This window comes from Saccostrea echinata, unplaced genomic scaffold, assembly GCF_033153115.1.
Source record: "Saccostrea echinata isolate AGI-Se365-2 ecotype Australia unplaced genomic scaffold, CSIRO_AGI_Sech_v1 ptg000054l, whole genome shotgun sequence".
Taxonomy (NCBI): domain Eukaryota; kingdom Metazoa; phylum Mollusca; class Bivalvia; order Ostreida; family Ostreidae; genus Saccostrea; species Saccostrea echinata.
Window position 1 is genome coordinate 11,889,284 of NW_026889803.1, and position 15,668 is coordinate 11,904,951.

At 33.5% G+C, this 15,668-nt stretch overlaps 1 protein-coding gene across 2 annotated transcripts; it reads left to right on the forward strand.

Moving 5' to 3' along the window:
- The first annotated feature begins 4 nt into the window (after positions 1-4).
- Positions 5-9,233, forward strand: LOC133205315 (merlin-like). Of its 2 annotated transcripts, none has more exons than XM_061341100.1 (16): positions 5-96; positions 219-410; positions 1,605-1,733; positions 2,290-2,496; positions 2,880-3,031; positions 3,331-3,406; positions 3,720-3,854; positions 4,117-4,191; positions 4,414-4,527; positions 4,712-4,834; positions 5,220-5,351; positions 5,444-5,529; positions 5,799-5,907; positions 6,145-6,290; positions 6,519-6,678; positions 7,537-9,233. In XM_061341100.1, the coding sequence occupies exons 2-16, from the start codon at positions 303-305 to the stop codon at positions 7,585-7,587; spliced, it is 1,803 nt and encodes a 600-aa protein (XP_061197084.1). In that variant the 5' UTR covers positions 5-96; positions 219-302; the 3' UTR covers positions 7,588-9,233. The 2 variants fall into 2 exon arrangements, with proteins under 2 accessions (XP_061197084.1, XP_061197083.1); XM_061341099.1 differs by having other exon boundaries at positions 91-144.
- Positions 9,234-15,668: the final 6,435 nt, after the last annotated feature.

Consider the following 15,668-nt stretch of genomic DNA (forward strand, 5'->3'; position numbering starts at 1 on the left):
TGCAAAAGTATTTTCAAGTTTGTTCACAATATATTAGAGAAAAGCTGTTTGAAAGCTATGATTACTTAATTTTAAGAAGAAAAACTCCTGTTAAGAGTACGTTAAGACAGTTGATGTTGCTGTTCTTTATTCCAAATGCTTAATGTAAGACAATTAAACATTAGAAAAGAGATGTAGAAGAAGGTAGGTTTGAGTAAGATTTTTCAACTCATTTACAGATAGCTCTCCCTTTTAACTTTGAACATGGAATTGCAAACGTAGAGCTGAGAAGGAAGAGTTGAGATTTGCTGAACCTTTACAACATGCCTTTTGTTAATATGAAAAAGGCCTCCAGCCAGGCCGGGGGAGGCAAGAGTTTTGCAGTTCGAGTTACAACCATGGATGCAGAGCTAGAATTTTCATATATAGAGGTCTGTTATCTGTATAAATCCTTCAACAGGTCTGGGCGACCTCTGTTTTCAGAGGATATCTAAATTCAATATGGCAGCCAATTTTTTTTTTTACCATATGTGGAAAATAATTGCTTTGTGGGATAGCTTATCCTGCGATTTCAGAGGATAACACCGGTAATTTTCTAACGCCTCTTGCCTACCTTCAGCGGAAAAGTGCATGCACCAGAGTACACGCAAATAAAAGTTCAAACATTAAATATCAATTGTATGTGGCGATTTGAGATTCTATGTCTACTCTAGATCTTTTGCAATTTATTTTCAAAGTTGGCACTTTTTGCACTCCCATTTTACTGCATATTTCTTGAAAAAATATTAAAGAAATGATTGGCTTAAGGATTATCAAATGAATGAAATAATATTTTAAACTTGATTTTTCAAAAAAGAATCATTTAATCAAATTTTCTAAACCGTTAGCTTGTCACGCAATTACTGTACCAGAAAATTGGCATGCTCATAACAAACTTCAGAGACAGGTAAGGTAATTATTGTTAACTAAGCTGTAAACTGATTAATGATTGACAGCAATTACACAAATATTGTAATATTGATCTAAAATCTAGATATATCCATCATTATATGAATATATGTGTTTTATTTGTTATGGCTCAGAAATCGGCGTACGGTTCATAAAAACAAGTTACTGTTTTTTGTTCCTTAAGAGTTCACTGCTCTTGGTTTTGAAAAATCTGATAGGTGGCAAGACCGCTATCCTTTGATTTTGGAGGATAGAATCTATACTCCAAAAATGGAGGACGCCTAGACCTGTTTCAGTTAGCAATGTACAATTTGTATGAAAAACATAATTAACAGTTACAATATGACATCTGCCTGATCTGGGGAAAGTCCCCGAAAGAACAATACCAGTCTGATTAAAATCAGATCCTTTGATCCAAAGAAACCCCATTGATGGCCATCGATCACTTGGTGATCTTTCTAATTATCCAATCAAATGTTCGCTGTCAAGAAACTGCCAGCAATTCAGAATCAAGTTAAATCAATAACAGTTTTTAACTCATTTGTAGAGCCTCATATGCAACTATTTACAGTAACATTCTCAATTTCTCTGTCATCATGAAACTTTAGGAAATCAGTTGTATAAATATTTGTGTGAAACTTTGTTTTATACTCTTATTTATTCATTCTTTATTTTAGCACAAGGCAACTGGAAAAGATTTATTTGAGCTAGTGTGTAGAACTATTGGACTGAGGGAAACTTGGTACTTTGGACTACAGTTTGTTGACTCTAAGGGATACATTTCATGGTTGAAATTTGACAGAAAGGTAGAAATTCAATATAGAAAACCACAGCACATATGTAGGGATGTTATTATGAAAATTTCAGAATTGATGCATCAATTACAAAAGATCTAAATACACTCAAACAAGTGAAATGTAAACAACAGCAAATAGAATTTTTAGCAAGAAAAAATATTATTTAACTCTGTAGATTAAAAAAAAAAGAGTCAGTTTTAGAAATTCAAAAAAATGAACAGTTTTGTACTCGGCAAAAAAGACAACTCTTGGAATAACATATTCTTGCTGATAAAACTATCATTTAAATCTGTTGCCAATTATTCATATTTTGTTTCCTCTTTTATTAAAAGTGATGATATTTCAATTATCAGATCCATTAATGTCACATGAGTACCGGTATTCAGAGACATAAAGAATGAATAAAATATTTGCACTGCTAATTCATCAATTCATAACTATATTGACCTGCTCTGACCTTTCAATAAAGTTATAATTTCACTAAGTTATTTCTTGCAATATTTGATTTTACGTCATTTTAAAGCAGCTAAAACATTGTTTCAATTGAGAAACTTTAATTTTCCAGGTTCTTGATCAAGATGTTCCCAAAGATTCTCCAGTTCCTTTTCTGTTTCTTGCCAAATTTTACCCAGAGGATGTTTCAGAAGAGTTGATACAAGAGATAACACAACATTTATTTTTTCTGCAAGTGAAGCAGTCCATCCTTAACATGGATATCTACTGTCCTCCAGAGGCTTCCGTTTTGTTGGCCTCGTATGCTGTTCAAGCAAAGGTTTGATTCGGTGTATTTCATTAAAAAATGCAACAGAAATTTTTCGTGAAGATTTCATGATGTGTGAACAAAAAAGAACGGATGCAGAGAAAAATAAATCTATGTACATGTATATTTATATTTTATGTAAAAATAGGAGAAAAATACTGATAGAATTTCATCTCTAAACAAAGTAATTTTTTCATTAAGTACAACAAAATAGTGCTATATAATGAATTATGGTTTTAATGATGTAAGTTTGATTGTCTTGAAACTTTGCTCTTATAATGTTTTGCTGTGGGTTTTTTTCATACTTCTATACATTATTTACATTAAAGAAAGCACAGGGTTCTGAATATTATTCATAAATCATGAAATATGAATACTATTCTGATTTCTTAAAGTATGGTGATTATGACCCAGCAAACTACAAGCCTGGTATGTTGTCCAGTGATGACCTTTTACCCCAGCGAGTGATCGACCAGTACCAGATGACCCCAGAAATGTGGGAGGATCGAATCAAGGAGTGGTATGCTGACCACAAAGGGATGTCCAGGTATTTAGTAATAACATTTAAGCCAACAAAAGGGATGTCCAGTTTTCTTTTTCTGTAACACATGATACAGACTGTAATTATAGTTGTTTAAATGGATTGGTAGAATATCTGATAGATTCATTCTTATTATGATGAGAATTTATGGGCATACATGACTTTGTTCCTAGATAAGTTTTTGTACTTGGGTAGGTCTAGATCTAAGTTAATGTAGTTTTTCATGTTTTCAACTTTAAGCCATAATTTATGTATAAAAAAACATGAATGGGTCAAATATGTTAATTGGTCTTTTTCTTTTCTAGTGATGAAGCTGAGATGGAGTATCTAAAGATAGCTCAAGATCTGGAGCAATATGGTGTGAACTATTTTCAGATTAAGGTACTAGGTCAGGAACACTGACTGGGGATTACTTTTAGTTAAAGAACAATTTTCAAGATTTCAAAATGCAAAGGAATTTAGAAGCAAATAAACAAGACATGTACAATTCAGCTGTATGTTGCTCGGCTCGATCTTGCTATAAAGTATATTTAAATTGTTTTTTTTTTTAAATCATATTTGAGAAAATTTTTTTTACAAAATTTAATAAGAAAATACAGGAAAATAAAGTTCAAATTATAAAGATTTGTATATTAACAGTTTCAAAAGAACAGAGAGTTTTATGAATAAATGATTTTATTTTATTGCACTTTAGAATAAAAAGAACACAGAGCTTTGGCTGGGTGTGGATGCTTTAGGACTTAATGTATATAATCAGAATAACAGACTAGAACCTAAAATTACCTTCCCTTGGAGTGAAGTCAAAAATATCTCGTTTAAAGAAAAAAAGGTAGGACCCAAAAGTACTGCAGTGTGATGCAAAATATAGTAGTATCATTTCATCTTAGTCAAAGCACAGATTTATCTATTTTTGATTGTATAAACTGTGAAATATTAAAAATGCCAAGATTTTTGGTGCCATGCAATTTACTTTTTAATTTTCTTAAAAGAAACAAACATGTCATTGATTTCAAGTGATGTGCTGATTGCTGTACATTTATTTAATAAACATCACTTGATTAAATGAGTATTATTATATTGTGTCTTTTCAGTTTGTGATTAAACCAGTTGGAAAGAAAGTCCCAGATTTTATTTTCTATGCACCTAAAGTGAAAATTAATAAACTAGTGAGTAATGCTACAGAATTTTGATATAAAACATTTTTCAGATTCATAATTTGAGAATAACCCCATATCTCATGTTTATTTTCTTTTTCTACTTACAAAAAAGTAATAATATCAGCATGCAGTAAGCATGGTTAACGTGAATGTGTGTTAAGATACAAGCTCAATAGATTGTTAATGAGAAATGAAGACCTGCAGTGATATCTGAATGTTTACGTTCTTCAGATTTTAGAGTTATGTGTAGGAAACCATGAGTTGTTTATGAGAAGGAGAAAACCTGATTCTATGGAGATTCAGCAAATGAAAGCCAATGCCAGAGACGAGCGACAGCGGAAAAGGGTAAGTAAACCTTGAAGTGGAAAAATATTTATTTAATATTAAGAATAGTTATGTCTGTCATACTAATATTTCTAAATTTATCATACATTTGGATGTAACATGTAGTAAACAATGAAATCTAGGGCAAGTTTGTGTGCCCATAAGCTACATTGTCTGAGATGGAATTTTTTTTTTAATTTGATAGTGTGACAGAGCAAAACTGGCCAAAGAAAAACAACTGAAAGAAGAAGCTTTGAAAGAAAAGGCAGACCTAGAGAGAAAGCTGTCTCTGATGCAGGAGGAAGTGAGGACCGCTCAGGAAATGTTGGTAAGCTGTTTGGGAAAAATACACTCATTTGTTGAAAAAAATGTTTTTTGAAAACAATTTTTCCAAAATTTCTTTTAGCTGAATTATAATAGTAAACTTAAAGACAAAACAGATCACCAACACTTTGTGAGAATGCAGCTGTTAGATTTATTTTGTTGACCGGTTTGACCAGGTATGATCGTCATCAGCTTCTGATGATGACTGTCTCTGTTCAAAATCTGTAGACAAAATAAATCTACTGCTGCATTCTCATGAAGTTTTGGTGATCTTTTTTATGTCTTTAAGTCAACAACTTTCAATACAGACCCTGTTACTATTATGTATCAACTGCAGTTTTAACCTTGGGGTTTGGTTTCCAATTTTTCTTTGTTTTGAATTATAATAGAAACGATCTGAGGAAACTACAGAACTGTTAGCGGAGAAGGCGAGGTTCGCCGAGGAGGAAGCTCAACTTCTGACCCAGAAAGCCTCAGACACGGAGAGGGAGATACAAAGCATCAAAATTACTGCCATCAAGGTAGATAACTTATAATTACAGATTTGTTGGTGTAGACTACAGAAATTTGGAAAGAGTTTTTAATGTTGATTAATTTTATTTTTCTTGTTTAGACTGAGGAGGAGAGAATCTTAATGGAGTTCAGAGCAAGGGAATATGAAATGATTGCCACCAAGTTACTAGAGGACTCGGAAAGGAGGTGTGTCTTTTTAACACAGAAAGTTGTCAAGAAAACATTGAAATTTATTTTCTAAAAATCCATTGTTTTGCTTGTATAAGCTTGACTCTAATGAAGCACATCATGTAATATTCTTAAATGTTTTATTACAACTGACAAAATGCTGCTCACTTGATGAAATTAAATCAGAAAGTAAGGATGAACTATACACCTTCTCTTTAAATTTTTTAAATCTTTTAGTTTTTATTTTTAGTAAGCACAGAATACACTGATTAAATTGTTTCATTTAGAGCAAAAGAGGCAGAACAGCTGAAGGAAGAACTCAGTCAGGCGAGACTGTCAGAAAAGTTAGCCAAAGAGAGGCTGCTGGAGGTGGCACGGGTCTCTCCTACTTACCCTGTAGGAACTAGTATTCTACAAATATATTTAGCCTTTTATTTTACGTCAAATATTGCCTCAAACCAAATAGACTCGTATATTACAATGTTCACTATCTATGAAAGACAAAAGATTGATCTCTCAATGCTAAACTATAGTTCTTGTATGTTAAGAGTACATTAAAATCTATAGTTTCAGAATTTAATTGAGATTTACAATTTGTAGATAAGTTAAAATGTTGTTATTTTTTATACGTAGACCATGTTTCCCCTTGCCTCATTAACCTCTGACCTCTCGGATTTCCACATTGGACCAACTCATGTTCCTATTGATGGGGAAATCAGCTGTGAACTACTGGGGGACGGGGACATGGATCAATTGTCCCAAGAGATAGAAAGAGAAAGGTTGGCTGTAAAGTAGTCATGTAAAAATAAAAACAACAGATTATTGGAAATTCATTTTCAAACCATTCTTATAGATATAGTTCTTATGTCTTACCAAAATGAAAACAAGAATAAAACACCAAAAAAAAAAAATCCTAAGATTTTTTACTTGAATAATGTAGAATTATGTATGTGCTTGAATATTTCTGGTGTTATACCATTCTGAAATTGACTATTGGTTTGTTGTAGAGTTGAATACATGGAGAAGTCAAAACACCTTCAGGAACAACTGAAGGAGCTCAAGTCTGAAATAGAGGTGCTAAAGGTTGAGGAGAAAGAAACAGATCTGGACAGGCTACATGAGAGCAGTATCCAGAGAGGGGATAGTAAATATTCTACACTCAGACAGGTAGGCAGGCTGCATGAAAGCAATATCCAGAAGAGGGGAAGAGGGACAGGAAATATTGTACAAGTAGATAGGTAGTCTGCATGTGAGCAGTATCCAGAAAGGGGGGGGGGGGGATAGTAAATACTCTACACTCAGGCAGGCAGGTAGGCAGGCTGAATGAAGACAGTATCCGGGGTAAAGGGGGGGGATAGAAAATATTGTACAAGTAGATAGGTTGTATGAGAGCAGTATCCAGAGGGGGATAGTAAATATTCCATATTCAAACAGGTAGGCAGGTTGTATGAGAGCAGTATACAGAAGGGGGATAGTTAATATTGTACAAATAGTCAGATAGCTTGCAGTATCCAGAAAGGGGGGTAGTAAATATTTTCATTTTTAGACTGGTAGGCAGACTGCATAAGGACAGTATCCTTAGAAAAATAATACCAGTAACTATTTTGCACTCAGACAGATTAGCTGACTGCAAGGGAATAGTATCAATAAGGAGGGGGGGGGGGGGGGGGGATAGTGAATTTTCTACAGGCAGACAGGTAGACATTATGTAGGCAAGTTGGTGAGCTGTGTGAGACCAGTATCCAACAGGGGGACAAAAAATATTCAACACAGAGACAGTATTCTACATATAGAATATACATTGTCATCAGAAATATATGACTGTGGTTCTGATTATGCAGAGCTATTCTAAATCTCTTATTAAAACTAATGTAGTCCCTGCAGCTTTGATCGTCATTCACTGATTTTTTTGTGGTGACTTGTCATACATGATTTTGGTCCAAACTGAACTCATTTATAAGATGGAGAATCTAATCAATCGGTATCTTGAGATTGTAAAGCTCTTGTTTTTGTTTTCTTTTTTAGGCTAAAGCAAATTCTGCTCAAGCACGTGTGGCATTCTTTGAGGAACTATGATAAAAATGTGATATGTGGGATTGACACTCGTATAATCCATACCTTATGCTTGCAAACCAGTATTACTGCCTAGAAGGCCACTTAAGCTGTAATGGTGCTGCATTTTATGATCAATATTTATTACTTTCCTTTAGTGCTGGCCATTTGATGGAATTGAAATCAGTGTAGGAAGAAGAGTAGGACTTAGGGGTTATATTTTAAATTTGAATTGGCTTTTATTTTGCATTTTATTTGACACAAGTTTTATTTCAAATGTTGTGTTCATCATTGCCATACAAACTTGTTTTAATTACAAAATGACTGATGTTTTTTTCTGTAAATCAATTTGTAACCCTTCCTGAGGAGTTTGAATTTTTTTTTCTCATGTGTTTCTTTCATCATGACTTTAACATTGAACAATAATCTATGTCATGTTTATAAGTTTACATGTGTACTCTGAGCACATTCATTGTCTTTCAAATTTACTTAAACCCACCATGGTACCTAACTGTTCATGTTAAAAATTGTTATGTCATGTGATATTGTTTACTCTTTTGTCTTGCCACTCCATGTAAGAATTTTAATGAAAATTCAGTGGATATCTAAATTGGAAATTCTGTACAGTTTTAGGTTGCAGATTCCCATCAAATTTTCTTCAGTGGGCATTCAAATGTAAAAGATCTCTTACAGAAGTAAATATACAAATTGTAGGTTGTATTCATTTAATACTGGTAAGCAGTGTCATATGATGACTAGAAATTTTTCAATTTAAGCTGTAGATCAGTCTATTCAAGTACATGTATTTCCTTATTTATACTTAAATGATATTCTGTTTTAAAATTTTTGAAATCCTGTTGTTGGTATGGTAATGAACATATACAGATAATATTTTATCCAGCCAACATATCTTAAAATTTGTTTTGTAGCTTTTATTCAACCATGCAACCTGTACCAAGTCTCAGTTGACTACTGTGGCCCAACACACCTCCATTATTACTTGTATTTTAAAGTACATTTATCATGCATAATATTTCTAACATCTCTAACTAGTTCATAAATTTGACTATACCTACAGGGTTGTATAATAGGTATATAGATGTAGAGCTGCTGGGAAGTGTCTTATAATGTGGGCAAGATGGCAGAAATAGTTTTGTAAAAATAGTTGACCTCATTTGAAGAACTCAGTGTATTTATAATGTTATGCTTAGTAAATTTATTTTTCATTCTTATAAACCTGTCCCTAGAATTAAAGCTGGAAATCAACATCACACAGTCTTTGAGACATTGTCATTGACCCCTTGCCACTCAATAATAAATGTTTGTATTTGAAAGTGTTAAGAGAAGAAATACCTTGTTTGGCATCCTTTAGAGTATTTAAACTACAACTATGCATGATGTAGATGTTTAAAAGTCCATGGTTGCTTTCAGTCAACATTGCAAGAGAAAATTTTTTTTTTGTGTGGACATTCTGAATGATTTTTTTCCATTCATTGTTAAAATATGTGATGTATAAACAAAATCCTTATTGTGATCTGCTTAAATTTAGTTTTAAAAACACTACTGAATGTTCATCAATACCTATATTGTAAGAGAGAACTGGTTGTACTGTATTTTGAGAGAACAAAGAAATGTGCAATAACATTATCAATAAATCTATGTCAGTTTTCTGTGTATGTTTTATCTGTAACTCCTTTTGAAAGTAGATATCAAAATTACACCAATGGCAGGTTAAAGTTTTGTATAGTCCATTTGCATTCTTTAACACAACCCTACATTGATCAAACTTGTAGAGATTTAGAAATCAGACAGGATATGTAATATGTAATAACCTATCTTTTAGATTTTAATTCAAATCCCTTTGTTTGTTGATGAGACAGAAACATTGAAGAAAAATGTCATTATGCAGTTATTGAGTTGGAAGGCAACATGCATTTTGTTGGGACCTAGAACCAAACTGGATTGTTATGTTAGCAAGTTTGGTTCAGGGATTGGCAAAATGCTTTTTACGGAAAACCCAGTCAACAAGCATTCTGAGAATTTTACATAAGCAATACTAGTCCCCTACCAGCAAGTGTAATCTGGTTCTCCCTAATGGCCTCAGGCAAACAATTTGGTTCTTGGCGTCCGACAAAACGCATGTTGCCCTTGAACCCAGTAAATAAATGTATAATGTTTACCTGCTGGTTTGTTAGAATTCCAAAATTTTAAAGGGTTAGCCTTTGTCAATCTCCAAAATATGACAAACCAGCAGAATGTTTTCCCCCAGAATTGATAAACTTGTACCAGTATTTTTTGTGGGGAGGTGTGAAAGTTAAAATAACACAATCTTTCAATCTTTTCAAACCATTAGGTTGAATTAAGACAACAAATATGGAGGAGGGAGAAAGCACCACCCATCCCACTGTGAAATTCACATAAGCAAAGCTTCATTTGTTGTTGAACTTTTGAAGTAAGTGGGCATTTAATCTTAAGACACTGTATTTTCATCAAATTAGACAAGGGCTATTATTCATAATTTCATATTAATTTATCATGTTGTCCCATGTCCGCGGAAAGCGCGGGGGCACTTGATCTTATTCGTCAGTCTGTCACAAAAACGTAAGACCTTCACTTTTGAATGAAAAAAAGATAAGACGTTCGAATTTCACTTGTACATAACCTGTGACAAGTTCTTTCCGAATATACAATGATAATTGACCCCATGACCTTGAAGTTTGACCTACTTTTCAAAATTTCTTACTTTAAATATAACTTTTGAATAAGAAATGAGATTCTTTTTATTTTTTTTATTTCACATTTTTATTATCTGCCACAATTCATTTCAAGGAATATGTTATGACTACTGACCCCGTAACCTGACATTAAGTTTACTTTTCAAAAAAGTTAACTTTGGTAGTAACCTTTGAATTAGAAACAAGATGTGTTTGTGAAACACTGATGACCCCGTATGGCAACTTATAGCAAAGGTTAAACTTTCTCAAATGCAAATCAAATATGTTGGTACCCAAAGTAAGGTCTTGTCTCGAGGTATATACCTGTGAAATAAGAAAGCCCTAGCAGCAACCATTGAATAGATATGGAAAAGGTTACTGTTTTTTTCTTCAAAAGTATGTCAAACATCAAGGTCAAATGGTCAAAATTAATGGTGCCTAAGGAAAGGCCTTCTCCCAAGAAATACACAGGTGAAATATGAAAGCCGAAGCACCAATCATTCAAAAGTTATGTCCAAGGTTGAAGTTTTCCAAAGTAGGTCAAACTCCAAGGTCAAGGTCAAAGAGTCAAAGTTGTTGGTATTCGAAGAAAGGACTTGTCACAAGGATTACATATATGTGAAGTATGAAAGCCCTAGCACCAACCTTTCAAAGGTTATGGCCAAGGTTTAAGTTTTTCAAAAGTAGGTCAAACTCCAAGGTCAAGGTCAAAGGGTCAAAGTTGTTGGTATCCAAAAAAGGGTCTTGTCACAAGCATTACATATGTGAAATATAAAAGCTCTAGCACCAACTGTTCAAAAGCCAAAGTTAAAATTTTTCAAAAGTAAGATAAAACTCCTAGGTCAAGGTCAAAGGGTCAAAGTTGGTATCCAAAGGAAGGTCTTGTCACAAGGATTACACATGTGAAGTATGAAAGCCCTAGCACCAATTGTTCAAAAGTTATGGCCAAGGTTAAAGTTTGGTAAAATTTTGTAAAACTGGGTCAAACTCCAAGGTCAAAAGGTGAAATATGATGGTATCCAAAGAAAGGTCTTGTCACATGGAATACACACGTGAAATATGAAAGCCATAGCTCCAACCAATTAAAAGTTATGGGCAAGGTTAAAGTTTTTGCGGACAAACAGACAGCTAGACAGACAGACGGACGGACAGGGCAAAAACTATATATTCCTGAATCTTCGATACGGGGGCATAAAAATATGGCTTTCATATTTCACGTGTGCATTACCTTTTTAATATACTAAGATTTTTTGACCGTGACGTCTAACTTTCTTTTCTTTTTTATGCCCCCGTATCCAAGATTCGGGGGTATATATAGTTTTTGCACTGTCCATCTGTTTGTCTGTTTATCTGTTTGTCCGCAAAATTTTTAACATTGCCCATAACTTTTGATTGGTTGGAGCTATGGCTTTCACATTTCACATGTGTATTCCTTGTGACAAGACCTTCATACCATCATATTTGACCTTTTGTCCTTGACCTTGGAGTTTGACCCAGTTTTACAAAATTTTTCCCAACTTTAACCTTGGCCATAACTTTTGAACGGTTGGTGCTAGGGCTTTAATACTTCACATGTGTAATCCTTGTGACAAGACCTTCCTTTGGATACCAACAACTTTGACCCTTTGAACTTGACCTTGGAGTTTGACCTAGTTTTGAAAAACATTAACCTTGGTCTAACTTTTGAATGGTTGGTGCTAGGGCAATTACATGAATTTGAATTGTTGGTCCTGTTGTCTTCTGGTGTATATATATTTAAATGTATTTAGGAAGATGTCTAGAACATAGAATATTTAATCCCAACTAAAGCTTTGCAAAATACTATGGAATTATTATTAGGTAACGGAACGGAAATGCACATTAAAAAATTTTTAAAGAAGGTGAAATTAAATTCACCGAAATAATTGGTTTTAAAGCACGTTTTTATTTGTAAATCTACAAAGAAAAATAACACGTGAATACGAAAGAAATCCAAGATACACGCAGAAATGTCAAGGTAAAAACATTTAATACTGTACTTTGAGTGTTAATTGTGGTATTTTATTTAATTATGAAACACGAAAGTCTCCATTTTCAATGAGTAATTCTATTATTCATTTGTTTTAAAATCTGGATTTCCCAAATGAACACACATCTTTTTCGAGTGAATTTTCACGTTGATATTTTCAGATATATTTTTAAAAATTTAAAAATTAATTTCCATGCATATTTATATTTTTAGTACATTACATCTTGATTATATTACAATAATGACACACATAGAAAGTAAGTGCACGACTTCTTATGCAAAACCAATAGGCGTATTCATAACAGTGTCCATCATTTTCGTGAGATAAATTACATTTGGTCAAAGTAATTAACCCCCCATCCCCACCCACCCCCATCCCACACACACACATATCAGTGGAGAGAAATACTTGACCAAAGATTCATAGGACATGCAGAAGATGTATAATTAAAAAGAATCTCTGGAATTTACTGTCTCCCCTTCCCGAAACCCACAACTTTCCTAAATCCACAACTTCGTTAAAAAAATTTGCTTCACTCAGAAATCAGTGCATTAATCTTTTTCTAATGTTAGTTTTAAAAACTGACTTAACACATCAGCGTGAATGGATGTTAATTTGTTCTTCATATCAAAAAAAATACAAATGAATGAGGATATCTCAATGAAGTGGTAAAATTACAAGAACTTAGAAAGTACGAAATACCATTTTGTATCAGCAATGACAATTTTTTGAGTTATCATCCATTCACTTCTACAATACTTATTCTTTTGTCATTCAACCACATATATCATGGCAGTCATATCAGAAAAATAATTTTAATCGGATTCTCTTCCTTTCACTTGTGATAAACACGGTAACATTTCAGAAAAGTTAATTATTTGTGACATTTTGAAATTCTGTCAGCAAATCGGGGGCATGGTATTATTAGAAAAAATTTCCTGTAGTCTTCATCAAAAAATATGTTTATTAACACGTTTTCCAGGTTTTGCCACAGAAGCTGCAGAGTGTAAAGTGGTATTTAATTCATCTAGCAAAAAAAAAAAAAAAAAAAAAAAAGGAGGGACCGCAACACTCGGGTGGGTAACTGACATCTGACAAACTGGCAAATGAATATTAGATTTACCCCCATTTTTTTCTTGCAGTCCCTAAATAATGTCAAGGGGCCTACAGGTATATACGATGACAACGCACATGAACGTTGATAAAATTTTATATAAATCAGATTCAAAAGTGTTCTTATTTAAATATTTGAAGCCCATCTGTTGAACAACTTAAATATTAAAAGTTTTGATCTCTTTATTGTAGCCATACCCTAGCTCCGGGGTTAATCTACACTACAATGGGATCCTAGCATATCAATTTGACTTATCACAAACTTGCTTTTCTGGAAAATAATATCCTATAAACCCCTATTTCAAAATTGATTTCCCATGTGGAGGGGGGGGGGGGGGATGATATGAACAAGGTCATAAATACACAAAATTTAAAAAATCAACAACTTCAGTCTGGTATTTTTGTGACCTTAGAGAATAGTATTTTTGAGCATCAGTCCTATTTTTGTGAGTTGAGCTCAAGTTCAATCTCCTTAGGTCATTACGCAAAAAAAGTGGGGGGTGGGGGGACCCACCAGCAATGGTTTGCATGGATTATACAAAGTAAAAACTGTAATCCTTCGTTTTCATTCGAAATTTTGTAGAAAATAGTAAAAAAAAAAAAAAAAGAATTATCTATAAAAACTTTTTCAGCTGGCAATCTGTAATTCATTTTACCACACTGGGGACTGCGTGATCGAGTTCAGTGCTAATTAGAGAGGTTAATCTAGTATGTATATATTTGTTTGGAATCCCAAAATATCTAATGCACATTACGAAGTACATATAAATACATGTACATGTTAACATTTTTAAAAACACTTTGAAGTAATGTAAACAGTGTAGGTGAATAGTTTGAGGGGTATAAAAAGAAAATTCGGAATTACTTCGATAATTGATCGATTTTTTTTCCTTTAAATGTTTGAAAGTTTCAACTCCAGTAAGTACATTCTGTACTTTGATTATTCTCTTAAACTGGAAGTCTATTTTGCCTTTTATTTAACAAACTTAAAATCCTTTCAGAATGCTTTGAATCAAGGTTGTTTGAAATTGTAGAAGAAGTTGAAAATGCCCCCCCCCCCAAAAAAAAAATATATCGACAAATGACATCATTAAAAAAAGCTCACTCGATCCTCTGGTTCAGGTGAGCTATAAGATAAAACAAACGACTTTTACAGCGTTTTCTCTCAGCCAGAAATAAAATCGAATTCAATTCATACTAATTTGTCATTGATTTTCGAAAGTCCAACAGTCGAGTGAGTAATAGATTTTTTTTAAGAAGCTTTGCCTTCATGACAATGTGTAACAAAACAATTAATGGTGTACTGAAGTCGTGTTTCTTTTTTATCAAACTGACCACTGTTGCCAGTGAATTCCCAACTTTAATGGCCCTTATGTACAAATTTTGGGAGGAGTGACAATTCCCAAAAAGCACTGGAAAGAACCAAGGTTTAACTATGATTGTACATTCGGTGTATAAAACTTTTAAAACGTGTTATTCATAAATAAATAAACATGTTTTTATCTTTAAAAAGATTTATTTTAAATCCATGTTTATCTGATCATTAATGCTCCCCATGGATTAATTTCTCTCTTTTTTTACATAGACTGTTTTCAAATTCATTTACAAAACTCGTAAATGTGAAATATGATAATTTACACCATGGAACTAGAGCATGAGAAAAACAGAAAGTTTTACAGTGAAAATAAAAAGAGCCACGAAAGCGCAACAATTATTTTAAATGTTTTTATTGTTCATTTTACATGCTTTAAACAAATTAAAGTCCTTGCATTTCGGGTTAATTAGTTTTAGCAACGTTGTAGAAATTGTGGCTCACGCCAATTTTACAAATACGATGTCCTTCTTTTTATATCGAGCTTCATTTTCCTTCCGCTGGGATGTCCTATGAATATCAGCTTCTTCCGGTGACCTATAGGAATGTGTCTTTGATGGAGAACTTAGAGTTCGAGGATGACAAACTGACCTCGGTTGAGGTTCCCTCGCTAAGCGCCACCAAACTTAAGTGCGAGCCCTGCAATAATGATAGCTTGGAGGTAGTGGATGCACTTTACTTTTGCAAAAACTGTTTGGAGGGATTATGTGAAACATGTGCCAAATACCACAGAAATATGAAAGCTCTGAGAAACCATGTCGTCATAGAGTTGGGTGAAACAACTTCTTCCATGGCTCTAAAGCCCCTTTCCTCTTTCGGAACTGCCACTGGCAACAATTGCAACATCCATCCGCATAAAGAGCTCGATTTCTTTTGCGTCGACCATCAGAGCACCTG

Coding starts and splice junctions, on each gene's coding strand:
- LOC133205315 (XM_061341100.1), top strand. CDS start 303: ATGCCTTTTGTTAATATGAAAAAGGCCTCCAGCCAGGCCGGGGGAGGC. Junction 3,032..3,330: donor GACCACAAAGGGATGTCCAG/GTATTTAGTAAT, acceptor TTTCTTTTCTAG/TGATGAAGCTGAGATGGAGT. Junction 5,352..5,443: donor TCAAAATTACTGCCATCAAG/GTAGATAACTTA, acceptor TTTCTTGTTTAG/ACTGAGGAGGAGAGAATCTT.